The sequence below is a fragment of the Spea bombifrons genome, chromosome 12, assembly GCF_027358695.1.
Source record: "Spea bombifrons isolate aSpeBom1 chromosome 12, aSpeBom1.2.pri, whole genome shotgun sequence".
NCBI lineage: Eukaryota > Metazoa > Chordata > Amphibia > Anura > Pelobatidae > Spea > Spea bombifrons.
In genome coordinates, this window is record NC_071098.1 from 32,318,174 (window position 1) to 32,344,763 (window position 26,590).

The 26,590-nt window shown below is 45.6% G+C and overlaps 4 protein-coding genes across 4 annotated transcripts; 1 reads left to right on the top strand and 3 right to left on the bottom strand.

The window, feature by feature from the left end:
* The first annotated feature begins 3,366 nt into the window (after window positions 1-3,366).
* On the top strand, window positions 3,367-5,960 carry ETV2 (ETS variant transcription factor 2). The gene is made up of 6 exons (XM_053451568.1): window positions 3,367-3,439; window positions 3,987-4,169; window positions 4,263-4,652; window positions 4,777-4,914; window positions 5,090-5,211; window positions 5,413-5,960. Exons 1-6 carry the CDS (start codon window positions 3,367-3,369, stop codon window positions 5,623-5,625), a joined length of 1,119 nt encoding a protein of 372 aa, XP_053307543.1. The 3' UTR covers window positions 5,626-5,960.
* Window positions 5,961-7,751: 1,791 nt separating this feature from the next.
* Window positions 7,752-14,547, bottom strand: HAUS5 (HAUS augmin like complex subunit 5). The gene is made up of 20 exons (XM_053451637.1): window positions 14,524-14,547; window positions 12,914-13,045; window positions 12,777-12,839; window positions 12,493-12,525; window positions 11,722-11,746; window positions 11,460-11,592; window positions 11,205-11,352; window positions 11,032-11,110; window positions 10,871-10,950; window positions 10,720-10,777; window positions 10,336-10,529; window positions 10,154-10,220; window positions 9,914-10,059; window positions 9,634-9,796; window positions 9,453-9,533; window positions 9,197-9,342; window positions 8,948-9,062; window positions 8,646-8,784; window positions 8,439-8,571; window positions 7,752-8,339 (listed from the first exon to the last, which is right to left on the bottom strand). The coding sequence occupies exons 2-20, from the start codon at window positions 13,009-13,011 to the stop codon at window positions 8,213-8,215; spliced, it is 2,028 nt and encodes a 675-aa protein (XP_053307612.1). The 5' UTR covers window positions 13,012-13,045; window positions 14,524-14,547; the 3' UTR covers window positions 7,752-8,212.
* A 1,415-nt stretch (window positions 14,548-15,962) lies between these two features.
* On the bottom strand, window positions 15,963-18,070 carry LOC128469867 (synapse differentiation-inducing gene protein 1-like). Its single transcript, XM_053451661.1, has 2 exons — window positions 17,879-18,070; window positions 15,963-16,238 (listed from the first exon to the last, which is right to left on the bottom strand). Exons 1-2 carry the CDS (start codon window positions 18,029-18,031, stop codon window positions 16,089-16,091), a joined length of 303 nt encoding a protein of 100 aa, XP_053307636.1. The 5' UTR covers window positions 18,032-18,070; the 3' UTR covers window positions 15,963-16,088.
* A 1,698-nt stretch (window positions 18,071-19,768) lies between these two features.
* On the bottom strand, window positions 19,769-24,817 carry LOC128469851 (neural cell adhesion molecule 1-like). Its single transcript, XM_053451646.1, has 9 exons — window positions 24,676-24,817; window positions 23,589-23,672; window positions 23,098-23,307; window positions 22,564-22,707; window positions 22,315-22,452; window positions 21,948-22,059; window positions 21,604-21,767; window positions 20,954-21,140; window positions 19,769-20,860 (listed from the first exon to the last, which is right to left on the bottom strand). The coding sequence occupies exons 1-9, from the start codon at window positions 24,743-24,745 to the stop codon at window positions 20,806-20,808; spliced, it is 1,164 nt and encodes a 387-aa protein (XP_053307621.1). The 5' UTR covers window positions 24,746-24,817; the 3' UTR covers window positions 19,769-20,805.
* Between the last annotated feature and the right edge of the window lie 1,773 nt (window positions 24,818-26,590).

Consider the following 26,590-nt stretch of genomic DNA (forward strand, 5'->3'; position numbering starts at 1 on the left):
TCTTAAATGAAGCAGGTATTGAGTTACCGCCTGCACCGTTAGAAGCCCCCCATGGGGCGCACCAATCCACTTGATACCTTAATGTCCTAACATGTCCAGATAAGACCCCATTCCCACTTTACCCACTCCTGAATATCATTAACCCCCCATTCTCAAATATTACCTTACACCCCCCCCCCACGTCGTAATCCTATGTAATTACCCATCCAGTATTCCAGCCCTAAACCCATTACCCCTCTCCGCCCTCCCCATGTCATTAAACCATCAGCGTATCAATATATTTCCCAATCTGCCCTCATGCCCCCCACCCCGGGACCCTGCCATCAGGCATTCGGACCTCCGCCGGGGCCGGGTTACGGCAGCTTTCTGTGACTTTAGAACAGAGGAGAGAATCGTTCTGAAATTCTAGAAAAAAACTCTAGAAAACTTTTTCCCCAAAAAAAAGCTGAAATTTAAATTGTAATTTAAACAAATCGATGAATTTAGGATTTTTCGGCTCTAGAAAGACTTTTGTTCCGTTACAGTTCGTACGTCTATCGATTGTAACTCATTTGGATTCTCCAGCCAGGACTCGTCCGAAATCAATTCATCAAAAACAAATATTTTCCCCCAAAAAAGAATGAATGAGCCAGAAACGAAATCTTAGTTTTAGGTAAAGCCGGAATAATTGCGCCGTTTAATGTTTTTATTGTCAGCGGTGATTCTGGATTTTCGCTTTGGGTCACTCCATCCGGCCGCGTTCCTTTGATTGCCCCCCGTGCCGGGTTCTGCAGGGGGGGGACAGAACGTCAGATAACGGCCCCCTCGTTCAGACTCCAGGGTGGGGTGGTCTGCAGCGGCTTTATCTCCCCGGCCAGGGACAGCGATCAGCATTTTCTTATCTTTACTAATTGGTTCTTCATGATTTTCGGAGGATAGCGGCCTCTGTTCTTGGCGGGTGATCATCACATCTGCCCAGCTTCACTTCTTACCAGCCAGATTTCCAATCATTGCCCAACCATCGTACGTTTTCTGGTTTTGTGGTAGCAAAAAATCAGAATTTGGTGAATTTAGTAGAACCCCTGGGCCACAGAGCTTACAATTAAACTGGGGAGGTTCTATTCAACAGCATCACTGGACATGGATCCCCCCAACTCATCACATCTTTCTATATACACTGCTGTAAAGACCCCTCAATCAGTCGTTGGTCTCGTCTTAGATTCAGGAGCCGTATGCCTATCCCATGCATGTTTAATACCCCTCACTGTATTACCCTCTACCACCTCTGCTGGGAGGCTGTTCCACTTCTCTACCACCCTCTCAGTAAAGGAAAACTTCCTTCCATTCCATCTGTCTAGTTTTAGGATCACATGATATATGTTACAGAAACGTTGATCGCTGAAGGGTCTGCAGACCATCGAAACAGAAGTGGACTGCACTAATGGGGGCCGACATGGAGAAGTCCCCAAAGGCCGCCGTGTGACCCTGTCTGTGTCCCATGGTTACTGTAAGAGACCACTTGCGAATGACGTCCCCCGATACAGATTCACTTAATAGGCGGATTCTGAACAATCCGGAGAACCGGGTCACTGGGGCAAACTGGTGGAACTGGAGCATTGAGTTCCATGGCGCCATCATATTCCGCTCCTTTACAGCGGATTGGACCGTTCCCATGGCGATAAGACCGGCATTAGGTTTTATTAGAATTTATTTATATTATTTAAAAAAAAAATCTAGAGAAAAAATAAACGGAGTATCAAGAAGCCGCTGTATATTATTATTATTATTATTATTATTACTATTATTATTATTATTATTATTATTATTATTATTAATTTGAACTCTGTGCGTGTTTTGTGCTTGTCTAATATATTATTTATTATTCTAGTTTTATATATTATACAGAGAGAGAGAGAGAGAGAGAGAATTGGATATTAAAGTTAAATTAGATAATATATTTAATATATTTAATATAATCCGGTATATTATAAAATAATCTATTTTATATGCTCTACGACTATAAATTATTATTAATTTGATTTTATAAGTTAGCTTTAATTCACTTTATTTTCTGTGAATGTTGCTGTTATTATCAGGAGGTATTTTTTTGGTCTGAAGCCTGAATTTGGGAGTTTATTTGTGAATATTTGTAACTGTTGTAAAGTTTTGAAACATTTCTGTGTAATAATATTTAGAGATATTAATCCTAATAAATCATTTTTTTATATATATTTTTAGTTATATATATATACATTTAATGAGTAGTTGAGCATGGCTGTCAGGACCCCTTCACCCCCCCCCCCGAGTGATGGATTTTAGGCAGTTGCCCTCCCCCTCCCCTGGTGGGTGTCAGGCTGCCATCTGACCCCCCTGATAAGGTAACTTAAGGTGACCGGAGTCTGCAGTAGTGATTTACCCCCCTGTGTGACGTCACGGAAACTCTCCCCCCTGGAGAAATCAGGGAGAGTGGAAACGTCACGGCCCAGGCAGCCAATGGCAGGGGGTCTCAGGGTATATAAGGAGCAGGATGCAGGGGAGAGGAGGATGTGGATGTCTGGAGATCCAGAACATTTCAGAGGCTCTGCTAGAGAATCAGACAGCATCACAGGACACATTGTATCTACCGAGAACCAGCAGAGGTGAGTGAACTCAAATACCCCAAATACCCCTCTGCCCTGAGCCCCCATACCCCACCTAACCCCTCTGCCCTGAGCCCCCAATATCCCACCTAACCCCTCTGCCCTGAGCCCCCAATACCCCACCTAACCCCTCTGCCCTCTGCCCCCATACCCCACCTAACCATGCCATGAGCCCCCATACCCCACCTAATCCCTCTGCCCTGAGCCCCCAATATCCCACCTAACCCCTCTGTCCAGAGCCCCCAATACCCCACCTAATCCCTCTGCCCTGAGCCCCCAATACCCCACCTACTCCCCTCTGTCCAGAGCCCCCAATACTCCACCTAATCCCTCTTTCCAGAGCCCCCAATACCCCACCTATTGCTCCTTCCCCTTAGCCCCCTATACACCACCCAGACCCCCATATCCCACTCATTAGCACCTTCAACTTTCCAATCAGACCCCTTACTCCCAAATTAACTCAGAATTGTCTCCAGGACATCCCATTCTCAACCCCCCCCCCCAAAAAAAAACCCCCTGTGTGTTCCCCCAAAACCCAGCTTTTCCCAAACAGACCCCAACCTTCTAATAGACATAATAATAATAATAATAACAATAATAATAATAGTAATAATAATAATAATAATGATAGATCATGGGGCAGTTGGCAGGTATGGGGCACGTGGTTTATTCAGGGGGGTGCGAGGAATGTCCCCGCTGTACGGAATATACGGGGGGTAAAACGATCTCTCCGTCTCTCTCTCTGCAGATGGACCTGAGTAGGTTTTATTGCCCGGAGCTCGCACTGCAGGAGGTCCCCAGCATGGATGCCGGGGTATCAGGTAAGCCCCTCCTAAACACAACAAACACATGGGGGGGTCATTAAAAATAATCAACCCCCCCCAGCCACGCAGAGCCGGCTAAACAGCCTTATCCCATTTTTTCTTTTAATAAAGGGATTTTTGGGTTCACAGAGAAAATTCAATGTTTTCTACAAACAATTAAATTTGCTTTTTTTTGTTTTAAATGTGATAGAAACTGTAAATTCCAAGGATTTTACCCGCTGAGCTAATGCCGGCTGCCTCTGGGTGTTTTTTTTTTTTGAATTTTCAGTGATTATTATTTTTGGTGTTTTGCTGAATTTAAGGTTTTTCAGATGATAAATGTGTTTTTTTACTGATTTCTGATCACCGTATACATAATTAGAGCTAGCAGCCGTACTTAACGCGACGTACAATAAGTGCTTTGCATAGAGAGGGTGGTAGATAAGTGGAGCAGCCTCCCAGCAGAAGTGGCCAGATACGGTGCTACGGGCAGAAGACGAGGGTGAGGGGTGCGTTGGTCCCCCCCGCGCAGGAGCAAAGTTGAGTAACAGCTCTTTTCTTGCAGATTTCAGGTATGGGGAGTCCTACCTTCAGGACTTGGACAGAAACGGTCTTCAGTTCAGTGCAGGAAAGGGAGCGTTCCCTTCCTCGGACGGTCTGGGGGCCGCGGTATGTCGGGACAGCGCACCCCTCGCCTCCGATGCCTCCCCAGAGCAGTCTCTGTATTACTGGGGTCACTACAACTCAGGTAGGGAGCTTGGCCCGTAACCCGTAGAGAGGTCGCTGGAGGTCTGTCTGGATCCCGGTGGTTACAGTCGTTCGCTTTTGTTTTTTTCCCCAGGACCCATCTCAGTGGCGAATCCCGGAGACCTCGGCCCTTCGGACGAGTTCCTCCCAACGTTTCAGACCCTCCTGCCGTCACTGGCAGAAGATCGTCCTCCGCACCCGGAGATGTTGGCTGAGCTGGCGCAGCCCGCCGAGTCTCTGTACTACTACCAGCATGACGCTCCATCGGACGCCTTCTCCCAGAGCTCGGGAGCCGGCACGGTCGGCGACCAAAGCTTCTCTTGGGCAACGGATGAATGGCAGAGCTGGGACGAGGCCACCTGGCTGAGCTGCAACTCTTACTCAAGCTCCATTCACCAGTCCCCCGACATGGGCAGAACCCAACCTGACATGCAGGCGACGGCCGGCAACCACAGCCCGACGATGAACAGAGTCCCTCAAACAGGTAGGAACGGGCAAGAGGGGTCAGCCTGGGGCAGGAGGCCTTCTATCCGGGGCACGGTTCTCCATGATGCACGCGGGGCGCGTCGGGTCAGCCAGCAGAGTGACGTTTCTCGTTACGTTCCCAGGTTTCGCTGTTAATAATCCTGGCTTCCAACAACCCTCCGGCCTGCCTGGACCCCACAGCGGGGCCGATAAAGAGAAGTACCACCCAACCTACAACCAGAGAGTCGCCGGTGCGAAGGACAGCAAACCCCCTCCGTCAAGTAAGTGATTTGTATTTATACCAAACCAGCCAATTCCTCTCACCTCGGGTCCGTAAATCTTTAACGGGGTATCGGTCAGAAACGAGGCGTCTCCGCGTTGTAGTTAAAGAGACTCCCGAAACGCGTTGGCGCCCGGCCTGGGTATTGACTCCTTTTGCTTGTCTTTTGCTTGCAGGCGGATCCGGTCCGATTCAGCTGTGGCAGTTCCTCTTAGAGCTTTTACAAGACTCCACGTGTCAGAAGCTGATCAGCTGGACCGGGAACGGCTGGGAATTCAAACTCTCCGACCCCAACGAGGTACGGCAGGCGCTTCCATCTCTTCCGCTCCGTAGCTAATCTCTCGATTCCGGGGCTTCTAGCGACGCTCTAGAATTTCCGTATCGGAACAAATAACTAATGCTCTAGAACGCGGGACCGGCGTCGTTGGTCCATGGGAATTTCGGGTGAAAAAATCTGGTTTTATGTACATTAAGCTCACGGGCCGACTGCTTTTCTTAGGTGGCCAGGCGGTGGGGGAGGAGGAAGAACAAGCCGAGGATGAACTACGAGAAGCTGAGCCGAGGACTCCGGTATTACTACCACAAGAACATCATCCACAAGACGGGGGGGCAGCGCTACGTCTACCGCTTCGTGTGCGACCTGCAGGACATGCTCTCCCGGCCGGCGCAAGCGGAGCCCAAGAGCCACAACCAAAGACCCAAAAACCCGTAGAGGACCAAAGACTTCCCTGATAACGGCAGCAGCAGCAGCACGGGGTCCGGGCCCCCCGGGGACTTCTTGAACTGTGAGCGCCCCCCGGGGCTCAGGGCCGGTTCTAAGGGCATTTGCTCTACATGGAGGGGGTGAGACCCCAAAGCCAAGCACTGGGTAACGGACCCTGGAAAAGCACTGATACGTTGGTAACGATGCACCTCTTACCCCCTCGCCCAGCGCATTTTGCCCCCCTTGTTTTCAGGTACATCCCCTTCCCTCGGCCCTTCGCGTTCTCATGTAAATACACAGATGTCTGTCTTATATTTTGTATTTTCTTATTAATAAAACGGATTTAAATATATCTTGGCTTTGTGTTGGGGTTGTTTCGTTTCCGCGTAGAATTCGCGATAAGGGACCAAAAACATGAAGTAACCTCTTCTGACCTTAAAAAACCTGGGCTCAATAAAACGGATCCAGCCTTGGATACCCCTCAATCCTCTACGTGGCAAGAGGTAAACATGTGAAAAACGAACAGAGCCAAAGGGGGATCTTTTAACAGGCAATAGTTATGACAACAGAGGGCGGTATCTGAGTGGAACAGCCTCCAGGCAGAGGTGGTAGAGGGTAATACAGTGAGGGTATTAAACATGCATGGGATAGACATACGGCTCCTGAATCTAAGACGAGACCAACGACTGATTAAGGTCTGAGTCTTTAGGGGCAGATTAGATGGATCCGGTGGGTCTGATCTGCCGTCAGTCTACATGTAATCTGATTGGACGATCTGGTCGCCATAACTATGGGGGGGGCTATTTCAGCCGTAAATCAGATATCATAAGGAGTTAATGAGAGTTTTGCGAGGAGTCAGCAGATGGGGGCAGCCGGCAGAGATCTTTCCCCCTCTCGTGCCGATCGCTATCACAAACCTCTTCAAGGCAGCGGCTTCCAACGAAGAAGGGGGGAGATAAGCCTTCGTAGACCCCCCTCCTAGAGCGCTGACAACAGAAGGGGCAAATCAGAGACATTATGGCAGGGGGGCAGATTAGAGAAGCTTCAGGACCAAGATGGAGTCTAGAAAAAAAGGTTTTTTTTTAAAAACAAAATCCTTTTTATTTACCAAAGCAAACCAAGAATTCTCCTCTCGTCCAATGAAAACACCCGGGGGGAAAGTTACAACTGCCCCCTACTCCCCCCCCCCCCAAAAAAAAATATATATCTACGCTTTACTTTATCTTTCACTTTAATATCGACCGGCAAACCGAGATTAACCAGATCTATATTTTTTCCTGAAGAAAAGGTATATCCACAACATACAAACTTTTTAGAGCTGCTATGGCAACATTATTCAAGCCAATGGCAGCCTATAACCCCCCCTGCAGTCTATAATCGCGCAGACCTCTTCTTATCGGACTCGTACACCCCTAACTCCGACTATAAAACGGCAAAGTTTGGCTGTTAAGGGCCGTATTCACTAAGCAAACCGTCGCGCCGCTGCGAAGCGCAGAGCACATTAAAGGCTTCCTGTGGGTTTCGCAGAAAATGTATTTTTAGAGCGATACGAGAGATCTTGGCTCCTCTTGTAGGTAAAACGAACGCGATCTAATCTGAGGTCGGCGTGCGCCGTGTCCCCCGTCTCTGCCACCAACAGTCACGCTAATAAAAAAGAGCAGAACAACGAAGCGATGGTTTAGAGGGGAGGCGATTCGGGAAAAGGATGGCTGAGGATGATGAGGGCGCAGGGACAGAATCGTACAAAGGTTTTTTATATCAGTTAGCGATCTCGTAATATCGTTTCTGCGGTCGCTTGTTCATAACGCTACAAACGCGGGGGCGATAAATGGAAGGCGTTCTCCCCGGGCGATCTAAAGAGCATTCATCTCGTAAATACAGAATAAAACAGGCGGCTTCTAGCCCCAAAGCGGCCCTTCTGCTTTATTAACGACACCCGGGGCTCGGCCCTTAACCAAGTGCTGTTGGCTCAGGGGCTGAGAAAGTGTCTTGGTTGGAGTAAAGGACACGTAGGTCCCATCCATGATCCTAACCGATGCCCCCAACTCTACCTTCTCATACCCCCCTGACCCCCCCCCGAGAATGCAAAACCTTAACCCCATGAGCGCCAAATACATTTACAGACAAGACATAAATACCAAAAAAAGACCACTTTATTTCAGAGAGTTTGTTGAGGACGCGGCAGACGCCCAATCCTTCCCACCGCGGACAGGAATGAGATCTCACGCTTCATAATATAAGGTTAGCCAAAAACAAGCAGGGGATGTAAGGGGTTAATCATTTCCTCGCATGAGATAAAAAGAAAAAAAAAAAGTCCTAATTGGTCATGTACATTCTACCCGCGGGGGGGTTTAGACCAGAATGAAACGCCTGAAGATTCCCAGACACGCCTCGGACCCCGCCAAGGGCCACCGTGTCACCAGGACGTCAAGTCTTCAATCTTGATTAAAACAGACCTCATGCGGCTCGCACACAATGTAACTTCAGTTCCGCCACCTACTGGCGAGAATGAGGAGTGCAGACAGGATCTGCCTCCCGGCATTGGCTCCTGGGCAGCCCACGAAAGGTTTCCTCGCGTCCGAACGCCGGAGGAGCCTCATCTTCGGCCGGCGGCCGCTCTCTGCAGCGCCGTGGCTGCCACGGTCCATCTGTCGCGCCATTGCTGTAGGGTCAGACCCCCTCGCTGCTCCCACGGAAGACACCGCTGTGCCGGCTGCTCCCACCTGGGCAGGAGAAGAGAGAGAGAGTGGGGGGGGGTGTCAGGTTCGGCATTTAAAAAAAGAAGGCCGGGTGCCGAGCCGAGAGAGGGGATCCGCACTCACCAGTCCGAGACGGTCGCCTGGACCTCCCTGCCATATTCCTGACTCTTCTCACACTGCTGAATCAGGTGCTGGAGTTTGGGAACGAGACGCTCCGTTTGCTCGGCGTAGTGTTCAGAGAGTAGTCTCAGCAGAGCTGGTGGGGCGAAGAGAGAAAGATCAATGGGGGGCAATAAAAATGTGGGCTAACGGAAGCCTCCCGAGGCTTACCCTCCGTGTCGGGATTCTGTTTCTCGCGCAGTTTGCGCTGTAAGCTGTGCACCGCCTGGTTGCGGCTGGTAAGTTGGGCGCGCAGGAAAAACAGATGCTTCTTCAGATCGGCGACGTGACCGAGGATGCACTCGGGGGCCTGCGAGACACAGAACGCGCGGCGGTAACGGGGGGGATCTCAAACTATGGTGCAACCAAGGAGCTTTAAACACTAGAGCTCGAACAGCACCCTCCAATGTGCCCCTTGGCGCTCAAACAACTCCAACTAATAGACTGCGAGTTGCCGGGGGGGGGCAACTTACCTTATAAATAGAGACACCCAAGCTCTCGTAAAGCCCTTTGAAGGTGTTGTAGTAGGGGCTGTTTACATGTGACAGCCGGTTAATGGACAGTTCATGCGCGGGAACGTGGTTTACGCTGTAAAGACACACAGATCCACGGTTAATAACACGGACGCGGTCATCTAAACTCCAACCGGTAAAGCCGTACGAGGAGCCCTAAACACCAGAGAGGTTTTATATTCTCACGGGGCTGCCGGTGGGATCGCTCACCCGTCGGCACACACTTTCTGCAGCGCCGGCAGGAAGATCGCCGAGAAGTGTTTGACTTCTTTCTGGATGGAGTCCTGCAGCCTCTGGGATTCCTGAATAACCTCTTGGGGCCGAGGGAGCAGCTTCTCCTGGATATAAGTCTGGGCCTTTCCAGAAGACAGGACAAAAGGGGGCTTATTATTAAATAAATCTTAAAATCAGTGGGAGTGCGATGGTGCAAGAGGACTTCTGCTAGGGCCGTGGCCCCCTACGTTACCTCCGCGCGGCTTCGCTGTATTTGGGCTTTGGAGGCAGAGTTTCCTTTGATCAGAATCTGGATCTGGTTTTGTTTTTTCTCCTGGAGGAAACGAGAAGTTGGACAGAAACGAGTTACGTCCGAGGGTCTCATCGAGGGTGAGTAAACGCGGCGTCCCCCCCCCGGGCCGTGCGAGACTGACCAGGAGATGGCAGGAGTCCTGGATGTTTTGCTGCTGCTGCTGGAGGAGCTTCACTCCCTGCATCTTCTCAGCCGCCTCGTCCTGAAGAGCCCTGCACTCCAGCAGAAGGCCGTCCCGGCAGCCGCGCAAAAGCACCGCGCGCAGCTCCGCGTCAAACGCCGCCCTGGGAGAGATCGCAAGGAATGAAGCCTTAAGGAAAAAAAGTTTCCCGCTACGGCCCCAAAACCGCTGCCGGTAAATTACCCGGCCGGCATAACAACCCCCTGCCTTCTCCGCGTACCTGGTGAGCGCCGTCAGCTCATTCCCGTCAGAAAGCGTTTTGTGCGTCTCCTGTATTATACTCGCCAGGCGCTCTGACAGCTCTTCCACTTGATGCTGAACGAGATGCAGTTGAGAGGAGACCTTAACCGAGTCTCCCCACCCTTCCTGCAGAGCAAGAAAATATATATCGGCTGTCAATTAGAAATAAAAGAACTATAACTGGCCCGGGTGGTCCAGGAACGAAGAGACGGATCCTCACCTGAAGGAGGCGCTTGAAGGAGGGCAACTTCTCCGAGCGATCCGGCTGCACACCCTCAGAGACAGATCTGAGACAGAGAGGCCGGTCAAAACGTGCAAAAATATACTAAATATTACATGAAAACCTCAGAAAGGATCAGCGACAACATCGACACGGGGGACGCCCTGTCCAAGGGAGGTCACCTGCTCGGCTTGAAGGTCTCGGAGGGATCCGGTTCCTCTTGGTTACTGTAAGAGGTTTCCGAGGCGTTGCGGGACAGCTCGGCCCGGTCGGAGGCAAACGACGACTGAAGATGTCGCAGCTCCTCCGTGGTTTCCAGGGCAAGGCGTTGGAGCGCAGACAGAACGTGATTGGGGGCATAAGACGACCAGATTTTCTGGAAAAGAGCAGGTAAAGAGGTCCAACGTCAACTCATCGCTTTCCTTTCTGAAGGTTGGTTGAACTCTACCGCTAAGAGACCGCTCGATGTCTGCTTGGGCTTAGAACCCCCGCTGGGGCATTAAGAGGAGTAAAAGATCTGGAATGAGCGCCGTAAGCAAAGAGCGCTTTCCAGGCAGCACGCGTACCTCTGAAACGCTCATCCACTGCTGGTGCGAAAGGGACCGCGCGTCTCCGCTGCTCACTCTGACGGGAGGAGGAAACAAGAACAATTGCTTTGGCGAGAGTCAGCAGAAAAATGAGAGAGTCGTGCGAGAGAGTTAGACGGTAGAGACTCACGGTACGGAGCCCATCAGCGAATCGTCGTGAAGAGACTGCAGAAAGTCGTAGCGCATCTGGCACACGTCCCGGACATCTCTCTGGAACAGAGATCAGAAACAGTCAGCACCCGGGCCTGCCGCGGCAAAACGCACGATATAAACAATAAAGGATTCTGATACCAGGACTTCGGGCTCGGGGTACGTGGCGGTGATTACGCCGGAATCCACGGTGCCAAACGCCACGTCTCTCTGCGACAACCTGCAGCGGCAACGCAAGAAAAGAAGCGTTACTCGAGGGAGACGCCGCCCCGAAGAAGACGGCGTCTGCGACGGAAAGCGGCCGTAGCCCTCACCGGTTGATGTCTCGCAGCTGCTGGCAGCGGAACTGTATCCGGACGGTGCTCTCGCACAGCGCCTCGCACTCAGTCTCCCGCTTCTTCTTAAAAGCCTGCAGCAACAGAGAGCGGCGGCAGAAATCCTGCGATCGCTCGTTGTTCAAATCTAAAGCGGTAAGAGTGGAGAAAAAAAACAAAACCTCAGCCGTCTTAGATGCGGAATCTCATTAACAGAGCGTTACAGGTCCCTGCGTGACCGCTGGGGGGTCTCACCGCGGCTGACGATCTCCCGCTCCGCATTGTGGATTTGCTCCTGCAGATGCTGTACTTCAGAGCGCAGGTCGAGGATCTCGCGGCACAGCTGCTTCCTGCGCTGCTGTTCCTCCTCCTTAGCGGACCGCTGGGCCTGGCGGAAGAAACGGGGTCTCTGAGTTACTGGGGGGGGGGATAGTCCCACTGGGTTTCTAGCTCTCCCGGATCCGATGTAATTAGAGAATATGGCAGCGAGACTCCTCTAGGGCCCGCGCTCACTCACCTCTGAGTGCTGGAGCTGTTGGTACCTGGAGTCAGAGTTAAGGAAAGGAAAGAGACGCAGCAGCCAACCCCATCTCTGCGTTTAAAAAAAAAATCTGTTTTCTGACGTCGGATATGGAGTGACAAACCGGGTTTATTCAGAGCAATTTGGAAGGTGTGTAGTCATGAGCGAAAAAAATAAATAAAAATGTATACATCTTCAAAGAAAATGTAACCCCCCCCCAAAAAATATATATATAATAAAAATCATAATTATAATATATTCTTAATATAATAAATAGGAATATTATAATTATATATTCTTAATATAATAAATAACTTCATGTAATTATATTCTTATTGTATTCATAATAATATGTTATTCTTTATATATTATTATTCTTAATGTAATATATTCGTATTCTATTCTTATAATAATTATTAAAGAAAATCTAACTTCCTCCCAAATATATTATGATTAATATTCTTACTATATTATTATTCTTAATATAATATATTAATATAATTATTCTTAATAATGTAATTATTTTAATACATTGTTAATATTTTATTATTCTGAAAGCAATTATATTCTTATTCTAAATATAATATATTATTCTTAATATAATATTTTATTATTCTTAATGTAATAATATATTAGTGTTCTTATAATAATAGTCATTATTATTAAATAAATCCTCTGTACACCCCAATAGAGATTAATAACCCGCGGAAGATATCAGGGATGAGTTCCCACGCGGAGGGAACGCCGCCGTGGCTTCAGAAAGGATACCACAGGAGATTTCCTTCTATATTCCGCACGGTCCTAAAAAGAAAAATTATAATTATAAAAAATAAAATTTTCCCTGAAAACAAAATGATACATTTTACGTCACAATCCTATTCTTCTACTTTTTATAATACTGTTTTTTTCCCCCTCCTCTCCAATCCTGCCATAAGGCTACTGCTAACGAGAGGATCTTCTGATCTGTAAGGGTGGTAGGTAAGTGGAACAGCTTCCCAGTATAGGTGGTAGAGGCTAATACAGGGAGGGCGTTTAGGAAGCCGTGCGCTCACCTCTGATTGTACACGTGACGTATTACGTACTTCCAGATGTCGGCGCACTGGCCAATGAAGAGTCTGATACAAAAAGCAAACAGTTAGTGTTGTGTGGCGCCCCCTGCTGCTCCCTCGCCGCCATGCACCCGGCTCACCGCTGTAGGATGTCTTCACTGGGGGCCTTCTGTGGCGTGAGCCCCATTTCCTCCACCACCCACCGGCGCAGCTCCTGAGCCAGGCTCCTGCGGTCCATATTTCCGTCCCTTCCAGAAAGCGGCGCGCAACCTCTGTTAATGAATAATAACCCCGCCGGTGTTAACCCTTTCAGTGCCGGAGAGGAGCCGAACACTGGGTTAAAAACAAAACCAGAGCACAGAAGGGGTGAACGCAGATTGTCCCCCCATTAATACCGCGAACACTTAAACGTTAAAGAACTTTTAAACAGTTAAAAACCAATCGACGTCTCGCTACTTCGGATCCGTTCTTTCATTCACACTTAAAGTTTAACCCTTTGTTAGTGGCCTCTACTGCATCCTATGTCTCATTCTACATTTAATATACTCCTGCCCCCCGGGCACCGCCCCGCGTTCTCCTGCCCCCTGGGCATCGCCCCAGACTCTCGCTCTCCTGCCCCCCTGGGCATCGCCCGGCACTCTCGCTCTATTGCCCCCTGGGCATCGCCCCTCAGTCTGCTTATCTTATTTCGACAAACACACATTTGCTGAAATGAGGTCAGACGGCGTAACCCGGCCTGCAACGGCTTTCATCAATCAGCTCTCTATACGTATTATTAACGAGATGCCGGAGCATGAAAGAGCCACGGGCGGCCCCCAGGGGCCGGTGACACGGACAGCGACCCTTAATGGGTCACAAAGAGCTTCTTAACTTTCCACTTAAGGAGAGAAAGTTTCCCCTGTTTAGGTAATCAGATATTGAAGTGGGTATCGTGACCGCTCCGGATCACAAAGAGTTAATGCAGCTCACTACAACCATCTAGTTTACTAAAACCAAATGTTAACCCTTTACGCTGCCTCTTAACGAGCCGCCGCTACCAATTATTCACCCCTCCTGTTAATGATTTGTCGCTATTAACCCTTTACGTCTACTGCAGACTTGCCGCTAGTAACCCTGTCTCCTACGAATGTGCTGACACTATTAACCTCTTCTGTCCTCCTTTACTGTGACACTATTAACCCTTTGTGCCTCCTTAACACACTGTCACTATTAACCTTTTCTGTGTCCTGTTTACATGCTGTCACCATTAACCCTTTCTGTGTCCTGTTTACATGCTGCCACTGTCACTATTAACCCTTTCTGTGTCCTGCTTACATGCTGTCCCTATTAACCCTTTTCTGTGTCCTGCTTACATGCTGTCCCTATTAACCTTTTTCTGTGTCCTGTTTACATGCTGTCCCTATTAACCCTTTTCTGTGTCCTGTTTACATGCTGTCCCTATTAACCCTTTCTGTGTCCCGTTTACATGCTGCCACTGTCACTTTTTTATGTGACAGTGGCAGCCCTTTATGTCACCTGTTAAGGAGCTCTTCCCATTAACCCTTCATGCGTCCTGTGTCATTAACACATATCCCCTATAAGTGAGCTGCCAAAGTCACCCCTTCACTCCTCTCTGTTATTATTCCGCTATTAACCCTCTGCCTGGCAGGCACTGCATGTTTCCTCCGGCTGTCACATTAATAGGATTAAGGAGGTTATCTCCGGCTCCCTGTCACTAAATTACCCTCCCTCTGGAGCGTCTCTCCCTTACCTAATACCCCGTTCTCGCCGGCTGTTTGATTTTTCCCGCCCCGGTCGCGCTTTTTGGACGTAACACCCCTTATAACTGCGTCGCTGACGCGCAGTACCGCACAGCAGCCACACGGGGGCGTTTCCACAGTGTGAGGCGGATCTGAACTACAACTCCCGGCGTCCACCGCGGCTTCCTCTAGGGATTCCGAGAGCTGAATTCGGCCATCTTGTGGTTGGCAAAGGAAGCGACAGCTCTGTTCTGTATTCTTCCATTACCTATTTCTTTCTGCGTGATTTTTAATTAGAAATAATTATTCCTTTTAAAAGGGGGGAGGGGGTTATTATTCCCCTTAATAATTAAGATTTAATTTGCAGAAAGTGGATAAAGTTATCTTTATTATATTGTATTGGATGACCGTACATTTTATTTATAGAGAGCCAGCAGACAGGGTGGAGCGGAACGAGGGTATTTTGGGGACATTCTAAGGTTAGAGGTCTGGAGATAGGGTAAAATAAGCTGTTGGTCCCGCCCAGACCCCGCCTCTACCCACCTACCGACGATGGTGCTCCGATAACGCGTTAAGACGCACCGGTGGAGGAGGAGAAGACCCTGATTTACTGAGCTCACCATCTATGAGATTTCGGAGCCCTTTTAGGGGTGTGGTTAGAGGCATGGCTGGGGCGGGGCTTTACTCAGACTTTTTGTGCCCTAATGCTGGGTATTAACGAAGCCGTTCCCTGCTGTTTCTGTACACATTATCGGGGCTTTTAGGCCTGTAGAACTCTGTGATACCCTCATACCCAGCAAACCCTAGAAAAGAGGGGCTTCAGGGGAGTAGAGAGGGGCATCAGGGATTTGGGGATCAATGAAGGACGTGGCCAAATTGGACAGGGGCACTTGAGAGACATGTAGTTTTCTTTAAATGCCAAAAACAATTTGTTGATGTCATAGTGTTGTTCACACATGACATCACTGACGGATCACTTCTTGGACCGCAGTCTTGGAATGGGTGAGGACTGCGGTTGCTGCCGGTAAGTGCGCGAGAGTTCATTATTTTTTTCACCTTCCCCAGCTCTTCTTGCCTTATGGCTCCCATCTCTCCTTAGAGACTTCAGCGGCCCTCCTTCAGGTTAATGTCTGGGAGGGACGTGGAGGAATATCCCTTACGGGAGCGCCTGCTCAGAAGATCTTGGGGTCCGGTTTATCACCAGACGGATTGGGCTAAATTCTGAATGTTATGTTTAGATCTGAACACCAACTGTCCCCGCGTTTATAGTTACGTCATAACCCGGCTGTCTAATCCGGCTCTCATAGACATGTCTCTCCGAAGAATAAACCCAACAAGTGGCCCCCAAAATGTGGTGAACCTTGAATTACTAATTACCCCACCCCAACCCAAACAGCTAAGGGGTAGCCACTGAGCATCCCTATGTCATTATGTGCCATGCTGAGTTAGGTTTGGTTCATAATCCCCTTGGGAAATTTTATTTCAAATCACATGGTTATATGACCAATAATACAGGTTACACATACTGTATATATATATATATCTATATATACGGGTTCCATTATCGCAAGAACTTTCACTTTTCCTGCAGAAACTTGTAATAAATAAAGGTAAATACAATGGCGAAAATAATTCCCAATATCAGAGCTACCACGTTCAGGATCAGAGTTACGCGGGAATGTTTGGCAGCCGTTGGTATATCGTTCAACAGAACGGCGTCTCGGGTCTAAAACAGAGAAGAATATATAATAAAGAATATGCAGGACAAAAAAGTTTCACGAAAAATATTATATATTATATACTCTCCGGCCGTATAACTAATCCCATCCTTATAACCCGTTATATCCTGTATATTCCTCATATTATATATTATATACTCTCCCCCCGTATAACTAATCCCGTCCTTATAACCCGTTATATCCTGTATATTCCTCATATTATATATTATATACTCTCCAGCCGTATAACTAATCCCGTCCTTATAACCCGTTATATCCTGTATATTCCTCATATTATATATATATACTCTCCGGCTGTATAACTAATCCCGTCCTTATAACCCGTTATATCCTGTATATTCCTCATATTATATATTATATACTCTCCCCCCGTATAACTAATCCCGTTCTTATAACCCGTTATATCCCTGTATATTCCTCATATTATATATTATATACTCTCCCCGTATAACTAATCCCGTCCTTATAACCCGTTATATCCTGTATATTCCTCATATTATATATTATATACTCTCCGGCCGTATAACTAAACCCGTCCTTATAACCCGTTATATCCTGTATATTCCTCATATTATATATTATATACTCTCCAGCCGTATAACTAATCCCGTCCTTATAACCCGTTATATCCTGTATATTCCTCATATTATATATTATATACTCTCCGGCCGTATAACTAATCCCGTCCTTATAACCCGTTATATCCCTGTATATTCCTCATATTATATATTATATACTCTCCGGCCGTATAACTAATCCCGTCCTTATAACCCGTTATATCCTGTATATTCCTCATATTATATATTATATACTCTCCCCCCGTATAACTAATCCCGCCCTTATAACCCGTTATATCCTGTATATTCCTCATATTATATATTATATACTCTCCCCCGTATAACTAATCCCGTCCTTATAACCCGTTATATCCTGTATATTCCTCATATTATATATTATATACTCTCCATCCGTATAACTAATCCTGTCCTTATAACCCGTTATATCCTGTATATTCCTCATATTATATATTATATACTCTCCATCGTATAACTAATCCCATCCTTATAACCCGTTATATCCTGTATATTCCTCATATTATATATTATATACTCTCCTCCCCGTATAACTAATCCCATCCTTATAACCCTTTATATCCCTGTATATTCCTCATATTATATATTATATACTCTCCGGCCGTATAACTAATCCCGTCCTTATAACCCGTTATATCCTGTATATTCCTCATATTATATATTATATACTCTCCGGCCGTATAACTAATCCCGTCCTTATAACCCGTTACATCCTGTATATTCCTCATATTATATATTATATACTCTCCTAATCCCGTCCTTATAACCCGTTATATCCTGTATATTCCTCATATTATATATTATATACTCTCCTAATCCCGTCCTTATAACCCGTTATATCCTGTATATTCCTCATATTATATATTATATACTCTCCGGCCGTATAACCCCGTCCTTATAACCCTTTATATCCCTGTATATAACTAATTCTGTATATGTATTGCTTGACATGGATTACCTCCCTTTCCTCCATCTGTACCGTCCCCTCCCTCCATTGCATGATTGATTATTTTACGGTGGGCGATGTCCATTACCTTGCGAGAATATATAATTGCAGCAATCCCAAGAGGAAAGCAGCAGCAGACCAGGTTCACGATGGAAAACCAGAAATAATCGCGTGTCCTCGGCTGAGTTTGGGCATTTCCATACGCGAAGCCTGCATTCTGGGTTGACCGTTCTTCTGGCATCTTTCCGTCTCCCTCGCTTTCCAAGACAAGCACTGGGGCGCTGGCTGCGGAACGAAGTCACAACTCTTCTTATCACGTTATGCTTTATATGAGGGGCCGGTTTGGGCCACTCCCTCCTGAAATTTTTACAATAAATTAAGTCCTTTTATGAATAGTCTTATTGTCGGGGACCATTTCTGCATCTGCCAGGAAAACAATATCTCCATTTTATTGGCAACATATTTTAGGATGGATGGTTCTCTTGTGAATTACGGGATATGTGGCTTCGAGGAGATTTAAAGATCTAAATTTCCCACATTTGACCATTCTTTACAGTAAATAAAACCAACTTATCGGTGTTTAAAAGGTTGAAAGAAGCAACATATGCATATTAAACAAACTAGTGAGAATACCATGAGAGCAGCCAGCTTCTTGTCCTCGGGATCTGCATGATTATTCCTCCCCATTAAATGATTTCTCCCCACAATTTGTTAGTGACCTATTCTCTCCTGGTCCCTGCAAAGTTGGTTGGGCAAAACCCAATATAGTCGTCTAGAAACCCCCCACTAATATCCAGTTTAATTATGATAATTTAGATGTTTGAGGAGAACAATCGGGCCCTTCATGTGTTGGGGAGTTAGCGGGGTCTCTGACTGTCTCAAACAATTGTCGGTCTCATTAAACCTCCAAGGAGGAATTCCAAAGAGTTTTCCAACTTGGAACAAGCCTCCAAACGTCAACGGTTTGACCTCTTGTTCTAAAACGATTTAGAATCCTGCGGAAAGAGCTTGAAAAAATAACTTTTTAAAATGCTAAATATGCCAAACGAGTCCAACTCGTGGTTACCTTGACTGGTCGAGAATTGTCCTCGGGAGAAGTGGACTTGGGGGGGGGACGGCAGGTGGGATTACGGTACCAAAGGATTTCCAACCAAAACAACCTCCGCGGGGGCAAAGCTCAGCCAAAACGGCCAGATTTGATCCTATAAACGCCGCAACGCTGGTGAAGCCAAGGATAAAAGGCTTTCTTTCCACTGGAGTTTCCACAGGGCGGAAAGTACATTTTCTGATATGGATGAAAGTTCTCGCCCTGGTCTCTCAGGAGTCACCATAGTTTGTGGTTAACAAGGGTCTCCGCGAACCCCCCCTCCGCCTTCGTAATGACGACTGCCCTAGTAGTACTATAAGAATTCCGAGTATTCGCGTTCAGCTCGCCCTTTTTCTCTTCTTCTTGACGGCCTTCACACAAACTTGGAGTTCAAGCATCTGGAGGAATCGGGGTTTTAACCAGATGTCCTCGGTTGCCCCCTTCTCCTAAATCAGTAACACAATGTCATGTATTCACAGCCCGTACTTGCGAGCGTGATTGAGAAATTGAAGACAAAGCGCCATTGAATTGGATCCAATAAGAATAACGTGGGGGCCTTTAAATGCTCTTCTTATTCCTATTTTGGAAAATAATTAATCAAGGATCCGTGTGAAAAGAAGGCAAGCTCCTGTTCACCCCTCTGAAGTCAGAAGCCATATGCCTACCCCACGCATGTTTAAAATCCTTTACTGTATTGGTCATGGCTACTTCTGCTGGGAGGCTGTTCTAGTTAATCCAGAAGGCTCCCAACCCGTATGTGATGCTCATTGATATCTCGGTACATTGATGTGCTGAGATATTCCACTAGGTGGCAGTAGCTCTCCCTTAACTTCAAGGAGTGGATGAGGGGGAGAGTCAAGGAGAGAGAAACAGAACACAGACTAAGAGGGCTTTGTAGAAATCACCTTTATTTAAAGCAATCAGATTTTCCCATAAGCCGCCGATACATACTCTATGTACATTTTTATTATCATACAGTTCTAGAAAAACACAGATTGGATTCAGACTAAAGGACTTCAGTTATCTGAACGATTTCGTGAAGATAAATAAGTCTAGATAAAGATGGGGGGATAGGACTGATGTTAAGGCAACATGGTCCTGCATGACAAAGTGGATTCCTAAAGTAATATTCGTGAGGGTTACGACCTCCATGTGCTTCGGAATGTGGTTAAGTTAATCGATACATTAAGTTCCATATATACATACTCAATGGACAATGTTTGGCCATGCAGTCCCTCAAAGGTCCAGTGACCACTGACACGGAATCACGGTTTTAGTTCCTACAGAGAATGGTCCTTTTGTAATTGATTTGTATCTCAAATTAAAATGATGGACATCAGAAGACCCCAAGGTTCTGTGCTGATCCACTTCCAGTATCATCGATAGTGGACTTCATCGAGGAGACCACACCAGAAAGGACACCATCTGTTCTCCAGATACTTGTCATAACAAGAACTTTAAGACCCAACCTATCATCAGTTTAATTTGCATCTAAAGACGGCTTCTAAATCCTAAATTCTATCAACGTAATATTTTTATGAATTTTAGTGGTTCTAACTTTATGTTCATGAAGTTTATTTTTAATTACTCTGTCTTATCTGCGGATCTATAGCTGCCTATATTTTTTTACTAAGAATATTAAAGCTTTTTTGTACATATTTTATATATGGGTAACGGGATCGCTAAAAATACCCAATAGTACTTGCGTTTTTTGACCTTTTTAGTGGATTATTTTCCGATTCTCTAAACTCAAAAAGATGTATTTAAAAACAAATACAGATTCCGTTCTAGTTTATGGCACAATCTAGAGTGTTACTTCGTAGGCACTCGAGTCTCTGCTTCTATCGAGAGTGGAGGCTTCGCCAGCTTAATGTCTGTTTAAACATGGACTTTTGTGCCGATTCCCGTCCAAAATCTTCTCGTTCTTGTCAGGCATCAATTCCTGAGATGTTTACCACCTGACTTTTGTCAGCAGATCCTTTCCTAGACAAAAAATGAGAATAGAGCATAAGAGTAGAGATGGGATGAGTTTTGAGGGGATTAGAAGAGGGTCTCGACTTTCAGGAGGACACTTACTTGGACTCTGTCTCCTCGAGCTTCACTCTAGGGATGGACTTTTTTAATAAGCTGGTGGAGATGTACATGAGGAAGCCACGACGTTTGGTTCGATAGCAGGTCAGGTCAACGGCCAACAGTACAGCCAACAATAGGACCAGAAGAATACCGGCGATCACTCCCACTCCCAATTGCTGGGGTTCTGGATCTGAAAAATAAGAGATCAGAGACAAGTCTATTAATCCATGGAGTGTGAAGACCTTACTACTCCATCTATCTCCAGAGAAGAGACAATATATTTAGGTTTTAATGGATGCTTCAGAAACAAACTCAGCATCAACAGACTTGGTATACTAGGGGCGGACATCATCAGGACATCCCAGAATACTTCTTACGGAGAAGCTCAGTTTTCATATGTTTTATAAATGTTGAGTGTTGTTGGCTTTCAGCTTTGGTACCCAAAAGATTGTCATAAATGACCTACTTCTCAACTGCTACTTCAACTAAATATCTTTTAAAGTAACTGTTCCTGGTAAAATACGCTCTTGCTAAAGATTATATTATTCTGACATTATAACTGTAACTCACCGAATGAAGGGCTAACAGTGAAGAACCAAATTTCTGGCTATCATGGACTGGTACAAATGTTTGCAGAGTAAACCATGACTTACTGAGAACTTCGAGGACCAATGTAGCGCCGTTCTCTCCAAAGCTATTTGTTGCATTGCACGTATATTCCCCTTCATCGGATTTTTCCAGGTCCAGAATGGACAACTCTCGCCCGTTGGAACTCAGAATATACTTCTCTCCGTCGTGTTGGAGAAGTTCTGATCCCCTGAAAATAACAGAATGAACAATCAGACTCTCAAAGGGTTTGGACTAAACTCTGTTCCCAAAACATTACTATCTTTTATCTAACAGGTTACATTTGAAACAGCAGCCATTGTATTTTTCACCAGTAACGTTCTTTGATTTGTGCGCTCAGCCAGACTCAAAACGTAATCTACATTGATACCTGTGCCAGGTGACTGTGGGCTTGGGATTTCCAGTAACGAGGCAGGTCAGAGAGGTATTGGATTTGATGGTAGCGTTCGTATTATCAGTCTCAAATCGCACAACTGGAGCAGCTGGAAGGGGACATGAAGACACATTTACATACAGAGTTATAATTCTTGAAGAGTAAGTGTAACAATACAGAGGAGCAAAACCAAAAGGCTTATTTATTGTATACTGCAGAAGACATATTTCACATTATGTGTCACTGCAGGTAAGGGAGATGACCCTCAAAATGTTACCGGGCACCTCTACCGAATCCCAGCTATACCATCAAAGTATCTTTGACTATCTTCGGGAACCTCAGCTTTGATTATAACGTAACTCACCATTCACGATGACAGATACATTCTTCGTGTCCACCTCATCTCTCTTCTCGATGGATGCTTTGCAGGTGTAGGTCCCAGCGTCGGACAGTTGGATGTTCTTTATCTCCAGGGTTCCGTCAAGTCTGATGGATAAACCAACTGGAAACAAAAATGGTTGACAAATCTAAATATATGAGGGGTCTAAGAAAATACATCTGTCAAGGACATCCGGAGTGATTTAAGCTCGATATAAAAGCCCCTGACACTAACCTTGAGAAGAAGGCAGTGCTTGTCCATCACGAAGCCAGGATACTTTCGGTGCGGGTATTCCATCGGCCGAGCACCGGAGCTCTGCCGTGGTGCCGGCTGTAAATTCTTTAACTGTTTCGAAGTTTCCTACAATTTTGGGCTTCTCTGTAGCAAAGAAAAGTGTTACATTTAATAAAATGATCTAAAACCTTTTTAATCATTCTCTTTCCAAATCATATTGTGATATCTACATTGAAATGGGGTATGGGGATTAACAAAGGGGGCTTTCTGAAACTCGGTCCTCTATGTTTGGGACCATTTCACTTTTTTCTCTCTAGAAGATGATTCTTTCAGATACGTGGATCGTGAAACAGAATGAGCCCGTATCTGTGTGTCAGGGTTCCAATTTAGAACATCATACATCCGAAAGGAAATAAGGAGATCAAGGATTCTATCTCTCAAAGGAGTTTGCTAATCTAAAGTCTCAGCCTTTACTCCCGGTCTGTGAAACTTCCTCTGTAGAGAACAAGTAATTTATCACTTTTAACAACTCACTTATAACAGTAAGCATGATTTCTTTCTCAATAGTTTCATCCGATTCGAAGGTTGCTTGACACTTGATGATCTGGTCAGACTCCATTCCCAATTTTATTACGCTCAGGCCCATGGTGGTTTCATCTAAAGTCTTCAGCTGATACCTTCCTGGCTCATCTTCAATTTCCTCATCATCTGACGTCAGCCATTTCAGAGCCGCGTCACTAGAAACTGCGGGTTTATATATATAACATTTTGGGATTGATAGATGGACTATTGTAAAGAATGTTCGCTTATATTGGGATCAAGTTACAACTTTTTTTTTTTTAATAATTTAATAGATAAAATTATATTATAGTTTTAATAGATAATAATAATGAAAAAATAAACTAAATAAATGCAAAAAAATAATATAAAAATTATATATATATATAATATTTTTAAGAAATTAAAAAGTCTTGAAGAAGTAGATCGGAGAAGTCTAAAAAGATTGGAATTTGTCTGAAACATACCTTTGCATATGAAGTATTTGCTTTCTCCTAAGTATATCTCTCCATTGGATGGAATGATTTCCATTTTTGGCTTTGCACAATTCACTAAAAATAACAAAAAAAAGAAATACAATACAAATTATATAAAAAAAAGAGAAAAATGTCCAAAAAATTTCAAGCATCAACACTTTTTCCCGATGCTTTTCTAAGCACCAGAGCATCGTCTGTCTCATTCTCTGGTGCTATTCTGATCTTTTTGTATACTTGGCCATGTTCCTGGGATTGGAGCCAAAGTATCCGCTCTCTGGAGGCATAAATTGTATTAATTGTCCTCCCGTCGCTGAGTTTTGTCATAATCGGTGGATGCAAAGCTTGCTGCTACTCTTCCAGAATGAAAAATCTCTTCCGAGACATTCCGAGAGAAACGAGAACATTCTTTTTTTAACTATTTCATTTTAATATCAACTCTTCTTATCTTAAAGGAACACCGTAAATGGAATTAGTGAATTATAACAGGACATCTCGTTTAAAATTCATCTTTATAAAACATTTCACACACTTTTTCATTTTCAATTTTAGGTATTTTAGTTTTTTAGGAAAAAAAACAAATTTTTTGGGGAAGAGTAGGCGAGGTCATTCCAGAGGCATATAGGGTTGAAACTTATTAAAATATTTTTTTTTAAAAAAAGCATTTTGAGATACACAAAAGTGGATTTGTGGGGGTTTTTTTGTGCTTTTCCTGCAAAAGTTTTACGAAAAACATTTTCGGATTATTGGGATTTACCAACAAAAATCTGTATAAAACCAGGAATGTTTTTCTTTTAAAACAATTTGATGAACCGTTGATCGGAAAAATGAAAAAAGCAAAAATAACCCAATTTGTGTGAACAAGTGTAAGCTTTTCGGAAGAAAAGGAGATTATTTTGGTAACTCTAGCTCGGTGGAATTCCTAGGTTTAGGAATAGAACTTGGGGGATTTTTAGTAGAATGCAGAGTAAAAAATCATGCCTAGTAAGACAAGCCACGTAGATTGTGTTTTCCCTGGTCCCCTGTATGTCGGTAGTCTATGCAGTTGTGTGTGTGCCGGTGGAGATGGGATGAAGCTCACCTGAAGCCATCAGAAGGGTGCAGAGCAGCACCGAGAAGGTCTGTGGTCCCATCGTGTCCATTGAGTGCATCTCCAGCAGGTCCCTGTCAGTGGTTGGATAGCATCTCACCCCCTATGGGATTTATACCCTGTTGTCCTCGACCCTGCCCTCTTGCCCCTCAGCCCCCTCCTCACCCCACCTCACGTCCATCTCTCTGCTCACCTCACTACCATGTCATCTCAGAGTCTGCGAGGCGCCAGCTGCCGGGGATGGGGACTCCTGAGACCAAGGGTAAACTGGTGGGGGGGGGAGGACAGAAGGAAAAGGGGGGTGGGAGAGACGTGTGTCTGTCCCGATGAGGAAGGAAAGGGAATTTACACATAGGTCTGACTTCAAAAAAATAAGAAAAAAAAACTCTTTAGCAATGAGCATTACTAAGTCTAAGCTGTGTGTTTTTTTAACCCTTGAGTGTCACCGAGTTTATACGCAAGACGAATAAGAGAATCGGATCATGCCATATGGGGGGGAGGAGGGGAATTCGGTTTCTCTCTTTATTTATAAAAAAATAGCATTATTTATAAAATTATTATATTGTTGCTTAATAAAAATGTGGTGTCTTGCTCCGAATTTCAATTCCTGCCAACATATGTATTGGTTTGTGTCTAACCGTATTATGTATATTAACATATACTAACATACGCTACGGAATGTGCTGGCGCTATATAAATACAATGTAACTGTAATGTAACATGCATGTACTCCGTATTGCCCAAAGCATCGCATTTCGAGCCATAGTGGCCGGCAGCAGCTAAAGACGTCGGTTGCATCAGTAGAACAGAAGGTTTGGCTCCGTTATGTGATCTCATCATATCCAGCTACAGTATTTGTTGCTCCGAACATGTATGTAATCCGTGCTCACATACGTGTGGTTGCGTTATGGGTCAAGAAAAGTCGATATAGCCAACTTTTCTATTTTAATTGCCCCAGTCGTGTGATAAATAAGAGCCTGTCCTGGCAGTAAATCATTTCAGTAGATGTCATAGGCGCCAACTTCAAGAGATCTACTTATGCACCACGAAGCCTTTGGGGGACATCTAGGACTTGGAGGTCCCCTACATGGTAAAAGCCTATCTCCTGAATCTAAGACGAGACCAACGACTGATTAAGGTTTGAGTCTTTACAGCGGGAGAAACGGGAGCGACTAGACGGGGGCCAAATGGGGCCGATGTGCCGGCAGATTGTAGGCTTCTCTGAGCTCTTCAGGTCACAGCTGACGTGTCTTCCTCTGGCTGTTTTCACTTTTCAAGCTCTTTGATGCTTTGCCGTTAACCCCGATCATTGTTTTAAGGCATTTTTGCTCTCTTTTGGTTTGTTCCTTAATTGCTTCTTTTTCGCGGTTTCCTGCTGCCTCTCACTTGATCTTTCAGCGCTCGGCTCTGATAAGGACCCTTTAAAAAGCCTCGGCCCGGATGCGCTCTGCATCAAGGATGGAGTATCAACGGTTATTTGACGCGATCGGCCCGTCCAGTGTCGTGCGGAGAAAGTCGTTGCCAAAGCGACCAATTACAGATGAACAAGCCGTATCTCGCCTTCCCGTAAAAAAATTCACTATACGTTTAAATCGTACTCCTCACCTGACCATGAAATAACGCATCAGCCCGCGTTATATGTGGACTCTGCTTCAGGAAGACATTGACCTGCTGGAGAGAACTCAAAAGAGGACAACTAAAACGATCAGCAAAACTTAACTCAATATGTCCGGCTTGGAGGAGAGAAGAGAGGGGATGGGAGAGACATGGGAGAATGAAAAAAGAGAGGGGGTGCGGGAGATGGAGGAGAGAAGAGAGAGAGAGAGAAGGGATGGAAGAGATATATGGAGAAGAGAAGAGAGTGAGAGAGGATGGCAGAGAGATGAAGGAGAGAAGAACGATAGGG

Excerpts from the sequence above, each read along its gene's own strand:
- ETV2 (XM_053451568.1), top strand. The coding sequence starts at position 3,367 with ATGGACCTGAGTAGGTTTTATTGCCCGGAGCTCGCACTGCAGGAGGTC. Across the intron at positions 3,440-3,986 it reads CATGGATGCCGGGGTATCAG|ATTTCAGGTATGGGGAGTCC; the intron begins GTAAGCCCCTCC and ends CTTTTCTTGCAG. Across the intron at positions 5,212-5,412 it reads AACTCTCCGACCCCAACGAG|GTGGCCAGGCGGTGGGGGAG; the intron begins GTACGGCAGGCG and ends TGCTTTTCTTAG.
- HAUS5 (XM_053451637.1), bottom strand. The coding sequence starts at position 13,011 with ATGGACCGCAGGAGCCTGGCTCAGGAGCTGCGCCGGTGGGTGGTGGAG. Across the intron at positions 10,778-10,870 it reads TCGCTGATGGGCTCCGTACC|AGTGAGCAGCGGAGACGCGC; the intron begins GTGAGTCTCTAC and ends TCCTCCCGTCAG. Across the intron at positions 9,343-9,452 it reads TACAGCGAAGCCGCGCGGAG|GCCCAGACTTATATCCAGGA; the intron begins GTAACGTAGGGG and ends TCTTCTGGAAAG.
- LOC128469867 (XM_053451661.1), bottom strand. The coding sequence starts at position 18,031 with ATGCCAGAAGAACGGTCAACCCAGAATGCAGGCTTCGCGTATGGAAAT. Across the intron at positions 16,239-17,878 it reads CAATTATATATTCTCGCAAG|ACCCGAGACGCCGTTCTGTT; the intron begins GTAATGGACATC and ends TCTCTGTTTTAG.
- LOC128469851 (XM_053451646.1), bottom strand. The coding sequence starts at position 24,745 with ATGCACTCAATGGACACGATGGGACCACAGACCTTCTCGGTGCTGCTC. Across the intron at positions 21,141-21,603 it reads ATTGGTCCTCGAAGTTCTCA|ATCCAGAACCCCAGCAATTG; the intron begins GTAAGTCATGGT and ends CTTATTTTTCAG. Across the intron at positions 20,861-20,953 it reads CTCGAGGAGACAGAGTCCAA|GAAAGGATCTGCTGACAAAA; the intron begins GTAAGTGTCCTC and ends TTTTTTGTCTAG.